Consider the following 9,166-nt stretch of genomic DNA (forward strand, 5'->3'; position numbering starts at 1 on the left):
TCTTTAATTCTCATTTGAATGAAAATTGGTACCCAAGAGTTTGTCTTTCTTGCCTAAAAGAGTTTTTACACCCTAAAGTCATCTGTTTACAATGCATTTAATGCTAGAATGATTATTTTTAGCAGGCTAAGTGAAATAGCAAGTTGCTGGAGTTGTCATAGCAGCAATCTCAACAGATAGGCTGATCCTATTTAGCTTTTGCAGCCACAGAGCAACCGTTAGGCAACAGTTTGACAGTTCTGCAGCATTTCTTCTATAGATGGAATTTGTGCTTCTGGTGGTGATGTATTTTTTTGGTCCTGCTTTAAAATATTTCTTTCTGTAGGTGTGTGGAGTTTTTAATCAACGGATCTATTTTCATCAAACAGCTTAGGAGGGCTTTGGATACACAGCGTGTGGAATTCAGAATTTGAGTCTTAATTGGTAGAAGTTTGAAATGGAATTAACAGTGCAGCATATTGCAGGAGTCCTTGGTTTTGTTTTCTTTTAAAAGCCGTGAATATTCTGGAAGAAGCCAGTCTACAAAGCAGTATTGTGCATCGTTTACACAGCTTTAATTTTAAGTTGTGGCAGACCGTGTTGTTACTGCTGAAGAACCTTGGGGTTTATCTTGGATTAAATTGTCTGGGTTGGGGAAATTGTATCTTAATATTCAGTAAATTCTGATTTTATTTATTTATATGTGCTTCTACACTGAGCAAAGGTATTTATAGCTCTGGGCTGTTAAAGAAGTTCAGTTACTCTTAAGTATACACTTGAATCCACTTGTCTGAGTACAAGTGAATTTGTGTGATGTGAGGGACTTCTCCTATCTGCGTCTTCTAGTTGGATGATTTGGACTTGAATTATTTTTAGTTTGCAGATCAGAAGGCTCATCCCCAAACTCTCTGAAGTCTCTGACTGGATAGAGTAATTTTTTAGAGGATCTATTGCAGCACCTGAGTTTAATACCAAGAAAAAGCTTTGGGTGTTTTTGGCTTAAAGATAGCTTTGAATATGATGAGAGCCAGAAAGTGTACGTAATCTTCTCATTGTTTTCTTCAGGTCCTGCTTTTCAAAATGTATTTGCATCTTAGGAATGCAGGCTCTCCTGTCAGGTTTATGTGCATACATCAAAGAGGCATCACACCAACTCCCATCCCCAAAGCTCCCATACTGGATCCCTTGGGAACAGTCAGACTCAGAGAGGCAGTGCTGCAGGGTGCCCAGGTGCCCAGGAGGGCAGTAGATCTGGTCCAGCACAACTGCTTCCAGGCTTGAGCACACAGCTGTGCAGGTTTCTGTGCTGATGCTGGGTTTGGCACCAGAAATGCAGAGATGGAGTGGGGGAGTAGTAGGATTGTGTCCTGGAGAAGCAATGCCTGTTGCCTCTACTTGGTGTGTTCATTAAGCTTTGAGAGCTATAACTGGTTCAGCTGCCTATCAGGACTTAGAAATTTATTGGATCAGCTTAAGAGTTTTCTCTGTTAATGTCCTACTTGGTGTTTTTGTCACAGAATCCTGTTCTCTGCTCCTGAACCATTCAAATATACTGAGTAAAGACAGAGCCAGCAGCTGGATCTGCTTCTATTTAGTTGCATTTGGATATGTGTTTGTGTTGTTCATGTTGTTTCTGTTTATCTATTTCAGGCAAAGTCGTGCATTTGTCATATGTGTGGTGCCCACCTGAACAGACTCCACTCTTGCCTCTACTGTGTCTTCTTTGGCTGTTTTACAAAGAAACATATTCACGAGCACGCAAAGACAAAGCGACACAATTTAGGTAAGCTGTCTTCTTTCCCCCCCCAATCCTACTTTGAAAGGAAAGTCAGAATATTATTCTTGATTCTTAATGGTATTTCAAACTTACAGAAAGATGCAGCTTCTATTTTAAATTTTATTTGGAGTTGCTTGGAAATTTAGCACTTAGCAATCATGGCTGTAAAGGTGATAAACAAATCACACAGGAATGTGTTTGCTCACTTGGTGTGTTGATGTAGTTACACACCGTTTTAAGTCTGCTGGTATTAGAAAGTAAACGGTATAAAATCTAAGATTTAAACACTGCTACTACCATCGAGAGATGAAGCTTATTTTCACCGTAAGGTGTATGTATGAGGGGAGGGCCGGACACATAAAGTAGGCTTTCACTTTTTACAGGTGGCCCAAGGAGGTTGTTGATGCCCCAGCCCTGCAGGCATTCAAGGCCAGGCTGGATGTGGCCCTGGGCTGCCTGGTCTGGTGGTGGTGACCCTGCACATAGCAGGGGGTTGGAGCTACTTGGGCATTGTGGTCCTTTTCAACCCAGGCCATTCTATGATTCTGTGATTCACATCTTGTCTTTAAGGCTTCACATTATCATTTGTTCACGCTTCAGAAGCTCACTGCCCTAAATACTCAGCTTCTTTTGAAGAAATTTCATTCAAGTGCTTGTCCTTAAGTGTAGTAAACCCGGATCTTCTTGAAAGATGAGGGGAGTAGAACACCTTCCATGAAATATTTGTTGGGTACGGGGGAAAATAAGATCAGGAAAAAAAATGTGCATTTCATGTGTACTGTAAGTTCATAATAGTACAAAAATAGTACAAGAAAGGCATTTCAGTTGCATAGGGCTGTTCAAAAGTGCTCTGAATCAGTTGCACATCATAGCAGAATCCCTGAGAATTTTTCCTGTTAACATTTTTGTTACAATGCAGACAATTTTGTATTAAAATTCTTGTTACGATGAGGTGGATATATATTTGCTTTTGTCAGGACTACACCTGAATCAAATTTTGCTTGATTACAGCGTTTATTTTCAAATGAAAGTACATTTTTGTAGAATGATAAAGAGGAAAAAAGGCATTATTTCCTGGAACGAATGTCCCTTTACTGTTTTGGCCATAGCTTCATTTCTCTTAATCCTAAACGCTCACAGAACAGACTGTTTTCATTTTCCATGAAGACAAAGGTGCTGTGTAATCCCGTGCTTAAGAAACTGGCATATAAATTTACTATTTATGAAAAAGACATCTTAAGCAAATTTTCTTCATGTGTGTGCAGAAAGAATGTAGGCTTTATAGTGGTACAGCTCAAGACTGTCAATTCCCTGAACAGTATAGTACTGAAAAACAGTACTGACTGTCTCCCTGGAGATACTCAGAAGCCATCTGGGTGTGGGTCTGGGCAGCCTGCTCTGGATGGCCCTGATGGAACAGGGCAAGGTAACCTCAGAAGTCTCATTCAGCATCAGCTGTTCTTTTAATTTTCTTCTTTGCAGCGATTGTGGTGTTGATGGCTTAGAAAGAATGAAGGTCGGAAATGCTGGAAACAGCAGGAGGTCAATGTGCTCATGCTCTAGGACAAAAAAAACCAAATGAAAAAACCTGTGTGATGCTTCTTATCGCTTTTTATGAGATGTAGTGTCAAAGAGTTTTTGAACTCAGTTATTGGGATTAGGTTGTTTGGGAATCTTTACCAATGCAGAAGTAGAAATTTGTCTAGTAAAACTCTTATCTAGTAAAAATCTAAGGATTTTTGGTAGAATATGCATATGGAAAAAAAATACTTCCAGTTTATGCTGCACCTAGTGTTTAAAAGATATGTATACAGTTCTAAATTGAGACCATTATAAAGCATTTGCCTGTTTATCTGTGGCTACTGTGTAAACATCGTAATATTTTTACTGTTAAGCCTACTATATTTAAGGAAAACTGCTGAAAGAGCCATTAATTGTACATGTAGTGAGCTGCTGTTTCAGCCATGTGTTTGGGCAGCCTGAACTCTTCCACGTTAACTTCTGTGCGAGGTAGAATTTGCTGAGATCTGCTATAGTGAAATGTCTTCCAGTGCCTTGAAGGGAAAAACAAAACCTGGACAGAGGAGGAAGGTGCTTTCAGAAGGATGTGCTCTTGCTTGAAAGCTGTTGTAGATATTTTAGTGGTGCTAGATAATTAAGAATATGTCAGAGAAGGTACTTAGCAAAAGATGTACAGCCTTTATGTCAAAAGCTGTTTGTACAAGGCAAAATACAGAGTACAGTGTGATCCCATTCCAAAGAACTGTTAGTTTGTGGCTAACTGTGAAGTGTGTAGTGCACAAATGCATGTAATGTGAAGATAATACAGCTGCCTGCTTGATTTCTAGCTTTGGAGTTTCCTTTTTTATTTTTCTAATGTATGTTTTGGTGTTTAACTTCCAGCTGCATGTGAAATGAGCTGTAAAAATGCATAGTCCTGCTCGTACTTTTTGTTGCTTTCAGTGCTGCAGTTTTCATTGGAGAAAATAACATCTAATAGGCAAAAACGGGTTAAGTGCTTAGAAATTTCAAAATGAACAGGAATTATTTTAAAACACTTGGTGACTTTTTGCTGAGCCAACATCAGTCTCCATGGAGACTAGCAGGAATTGCACACTTAATCACAGTTCTAAGAAATATCATAGATTTCAGCTGTAGCAGCTGTCTGAGTACTGGAAGCAATGTTTTTGCAGCTAACTGCTCAATGTTTCAGGAGCCTTCAGGATCATAGTCCAAAGTGTTCTTAAAATACATCCCTTGTTATCTCTGCTTCCCTGAGCAGTATGAATTAGGCACTCACATCCTGACTGTATAGCAATACCTGTGCTCTTGCAGCTGCTTGCCTGTTCTTCTTAAGTCCTTCTTATTAATACTGTACTTGTTTTGATATGTTCCTTGAATTGTGGGTGTGGGTGAAAGGTAGGTGAGGTAAAATCCTGCTGTATGTCTTGGTTTTTCTAACATTCTGCATTTCTCAGGCTTTGTTAGTTCATCACTGCAGTTAATACTTCTGCTATGTTAGGAATAGTTAATGCAATATGCAATTTCTTGCACAGAATATGCAGATGTGTTGATTTGAGCTTGATAACATGCCACAACTGTGTCACACAAAATCCTAAGAGAATTAATTTTGGTAATATACTAAAATAAAAGTATTAATTCAGTTTAGTAATTCCCAGAGTAGAATTCTGTGTTGCTGTGTGTGTATTTTGTTTTCCTTCAATGAAACAGTTATTCCAAGGAGGATGGTACCAAAGTGTGGATCACAGGTCATCTCCTGAAAGGTATATTGTAATGAAACATGCCATTCAGCCAAACAGCATCAGCTCTGTTCACCTGGGTCTTTGAAAAGCTGAACATAAACATTGCTTAGTAGGATGTGCATACCCGCTGTGTTACCTGCTTGTTTCTGTATTGTTTTCTTGTTCCCACTATCTTTGGCCTCTTAACATTTCTCACAAGGACACCAGTGGATATGCTTGGCAAAGTAAAGCACTCAAGCTTGAAGCACTTTATATGGCTCCCAGATGGAGAGGATGAAGACCTTTTACTGCCGAAATTTCAGCTTTCACCTCTGAGTTGTTGCCTTTTGAAACTCCTCATCACTTGCGCTGCCTGATAAAGTCTCTCTCATTCCTACGTTCTCTTCTCTTGAATTCTTCTTCAGATTGATGCCTTTATTCCTAAATGGCGATCTTTGACTTCCTCCTTACTATTTTTTTGCAGCTGTTTAGAGTTTTGTATAAGAAGGGATATGACAGAAATGACTCTAAAATTAAATAGCAGCCTGTTGTCAGTATAGAAGGGACAGAAGCAAAGAAAAATGGTATTTTGCAAGAGGTCTTTTCAGTTACTTTGCTGGTGACCCACACGTATTTCAAATTTCTGAGCCAGGAATGTAGAATAATACAATTCATGATGACAAGATCATTCTTATAAGCTTCTTCTGGTTCTTTCCTATGAAAGAAAGGAAGAAAGCATTTCTATTGGATGCATACCTTACTTTCGCAGTGTCATCAGTTGTGTAATTACGTTTAGTTAAAACAGAATTAAAATACAGTGAAAAGAGCTAATTAAATGTTTGCTTTGATTTTTGGGAGAAAATAAAATGATCTAAAGGTATCCTGATATCCGTGAGTTGGTTCCTGTGATCAGAGGGGGTTAGTGGTAGTGCTAGGAAAGCAGACAGCTGGGAGGTCAGGGAGGCAGCTGCCTTGGAGGAGCCCAGCGAAGGGACCACCACATTCATGGTGAGGAATGTGGGGCGTCATGGCAGAGCTGGCAGCGATCTAATCAGAAACGTTTAGGTGCTGGTTCCAGGCCAGTAGTTCCCAAACTTCTCACGAGTTTGAGGCCTGTTTGTGTTAATTCTGTGATCTCAAGTATTAATGCAAATAATAAAATCTGTCATGCGTGTATTTGCATACTTAATTGTTGGATTTTTTTTACTGGGTTTTCTGGTCAAAAAATCTGGTTTGAAAAATCAAGTTGTGCTAATTGGAAAAAATCAACTTAGAAACTTTACCAGGAGACTTTTTTTTCTCCAAGGATCCTGGAAACTGAGCAGCTGTCTTTTGTCTTTCATTAGAAATTCCTGCCCTTCCTCTGCGTTGCAATCAGGCTTGTATAGCCTCCTTTTTATTGGTGCTTGAGGTAATTTGTCCAAAACCTATCGCAGTCTTTTTAATGACATAAAAAGTGTTGGCATATATACAGCTGTATTGTTCACATAAGTATGCTGAAAAGAGGACATTTTTCTCAAGGGTCCTTAATCAGGCAGTGGACAATTACAGCTTTTACTCAGCCAGTGTTTGTGTTAAACTTTCTGATTTACACCAGAAATTCACTCGGCTCTGAATAAGTGGCTTATGTAAGGTGATCTCTTGTTGGGTTTCATCTTGACATTTAGCACTCACATGCATAAATCTACAAAGTTTGGAAAAATAAGAAAGCACAAAGTATGACTGTCCATTCTGATGGCAGATTGAATGTTTCAGTGCTCACAGAGTGCTCCATTTATCTAATATTCTGCTAGAATCTAATATTGCAGCCCTGCTTTTTTATTTAATTTCATTGGGTAAGGTTGCCTTTAAAAAAAATAATAATAATAATATGGAGGACGATATTTGATTTTTGTATCAAGACCAATACTTTGAAGTTTCAGATTCTTTGATAGCTGTGCTTGGCTGATAGTACATTAGATAATGGATTAAATATTATAAGTCTATAATACTGTGCAGCTTAATTGTGATTTATTTTTTTCCCCTAACATGGCTCAGTGTTTTGTTTCTGCTCTCCAGCACAACTGAGGTCCTCCTTCGCTTTTGTGATGTTCTGTTAAAGAAGTTCATTTGATCCTCCCGATAGCTGGGTGGAAATTGTGGTGCTTGATGTTACAGGAGGTAATGCAAACAGCCCTTAGCTTCTTCCACAAGCTGTGGTCCAAACAAAGCAAAAGAGTAAAATAATGAAACACATAATGATGATTAGCTGTCATCTAATAGACGTTATGCAAACTTCTTTAAAGTTACTGTTCTCTTTGTTACTTGTTAGAACTAACAAACAACTTGATGTAATCACTGCAAAATTGATTGAGAAGGAAGTTTCCTTTGTTTAAAACAGGGTTGTACTGAGATTATTTTCATAATATTATTTATCTAGAAATAAAAAAAAAGTAGATATAAAATAAATGGAACGTACACTCTGGAGGGAATGCATTTTTCATCTGTCTGGTACATACAGCTTGTAATTTTTATTTTATTTTTTTAACTTCAATTGTGGCTTTTTTCTGTTCCAGTGTACTGAAAAGTCAGCAGTTTGCTATGATTAATTCACACTTTGCTCCTCCCTTGGTCTATCTTCAAGCAAAAGGTCATTTCCCAGTTAGCTGCTTTATTTTGTTTGTTGGCTTTCTTTTGTTTAGGGTTGTGAAAGGAAAATATTTGTAACGTTGCTCAGTGTTCACATGTCCATTTAAAAGGGAACACTTTAAACAAGGCAAATTGTGAGGCACCAGATCTGTGGGATAAACCAACTTGCTCAGGGACGAGTATCTTTTCAGTGTTGTCTCCTGTTTGAGTTTTCACTTGGGTTTTAAGAAGGTGCTTTCCAGTGATCTTAGTGACTTTGAGTAGAAATTATGGATGTCTTAGGAAAAGACAATTCAAAGTAGTATATCGAGTCTTAAGATTATAACATGGTACCAGTGTATAGCAGTCTCTGTGATTATGCCTTTCGGCTTGGAAGGTGTATTGTGAATTACAAACAATTCTGAGGCATATGCTTTGTGGTGCTGTGCCAGAAGCAATTGAATAACTCATAATTGGAAATGTTTCCCGTTTCTTTTTCTTTTTCTGCACAGATTCCAAGGTACAGATATTTTCTCGTGGATTATGTGGAAGATGGTGCCTGACTTGAAAGCTTGTTTATGAAACATACGTTACTTTATGAACTCACATCCTCTTTCTCTTCTCCCAACTTCCCTTCTGTTTTGCAGCCATAGACCTTTTGTATGGGGGTATATACTGCTTTATGTGTCAAGATTACATATACGACAAAGACATGGAACAAATTGCCAAAGAAGAACAACGAAAAGCTTGGAAATTACAAGGTTTGGTTTTCCTGCCTGAATTTCTTCTTTCTGTTTTTTATCATACCTGTCCCTCCCATTTTGTCAATGGCAAAACAAAGTAAGGGGAAGAAAGAGCTCTTTAGAAATATCTGTGTAGACCACGGGAGACAGAGGGAGATTTAGATAGTGCTTTCCAGGAGCTGCTGTTAGTTTTTATCGTTTGCGCCACACCTACTTGTAGCAAAATTATTTTTAATTGCAAAAAAAAATGTGTATATCTAACATTAATCCTGCAAAACTTGCATAGTATCAGTCAGGTCTGTACTAGGTAGAAAATGTAACCACCTGCTCCTTTAGGCTGTTGTAGGTGTTACGGGCAAGAGGTCTGTTCCCCTCACATGAAAAGCCACCTTTGTGTCTGATTTTTTTTTTTTTAATAGAACGTGCCAGCTTACTTGCACTCCTGTGCTTTCACAGTACACGCACAGTATCTATGTAGAAATATTGACACACAAATATATGTACACACATTTGTTTTATTATTCAGTTTGCTTTCCCTAATTTTTTCTTTTTTAGCCTTCACCCCAACAGTGGTTTCTCACTACCAGTGTACAATGACAGGTAAGAGGCGTGGGCTGGCGACGCACTTCACTAACAAGCGTCCCTTTGCTGGTTATCCTGCCATTTTAGACATGAATCACAGTTGTGCCAGTTTTATCATGCAAATTGTTTTCCTCTTGTTTGGATATGTTCCAATGAGTGCATAATTACAGCAGACTTAATTTCATGTGCCCTTCCCTTGATAGAACTACTCCAAAACAAATACTTTCTCCTTTTTT

General features: G+C 38.4%; 1 protein-coding gene across 1 annotated transcript; it reads left to right on the top strand.

The window, feature by feature from the left end:
• Positions 1-1,599: 1,599 nt before the first annotated feature.
• On the top strand, positions 1,600-9,109 carry LOC104913414 (ubiquitin carboxyl-terminal hydrolase 22-A-like). Its single transcript, XM_010719592.3, has 3 exons — positions 1,600-1,762; positions 8,253-8,366; positions 8,904-9,109. Exons 1-3 carry the CDS (start codon positions 1,651-1,653, stop codon positions 9,092-9,094), a joined length of 417 nt encoding a protein of 138 aa, XP_010717894.1. The 5' UTR covers positions 1,600-1,650; the 3' UTR covers positions 9,095-9,109.
• The last annotated feature ends 57 nt before the right edge of the window (positions 9,110-9,166 follow it).

The sequence above is a fragment of the Meleagris gallopavo genome, chromosome 16, assembly GCF_000146605.3.
Source record: "Meleagris gallopavo isolate NT-WF06-2002-E0010 breed Aviagen turkey brand Nicholas breeding stock chromosome 16, Turkey_5.1, whole genome shotgun sequence".
Lineage (NCBI taxonomy): Eukaryota > Metazoa > Chordata > Aves > Galliformes > Phasianidae > Meleagris > Meleagris gallopavo.

Excerpts from the sequence above, each read along its gene's own strand:
- LOC104913414 (XM_010719592.3), top strand. The coding sequence starts at position 1,651 with ATGTGTGGTGCCCACCTGAACAGACTCCACTCTTGCCTCTACTGTGTC. Across the intron at positions 1,763-8,252 it reads GACAAAGCGACACAATTTAG|CCATAGACCTTTTGTATGGG; the intron begins GTAAGCTGTCTT and ends TCTGTTTTGCAG. Across the intron at positions 8,367-8,903 it reads AAAAGCTTGGAAATTACAAG|CCTTCACCCCAACAGTGGTT; the intron begins GTTTGGTTTTCC and ends TTTCTTTTTTAG.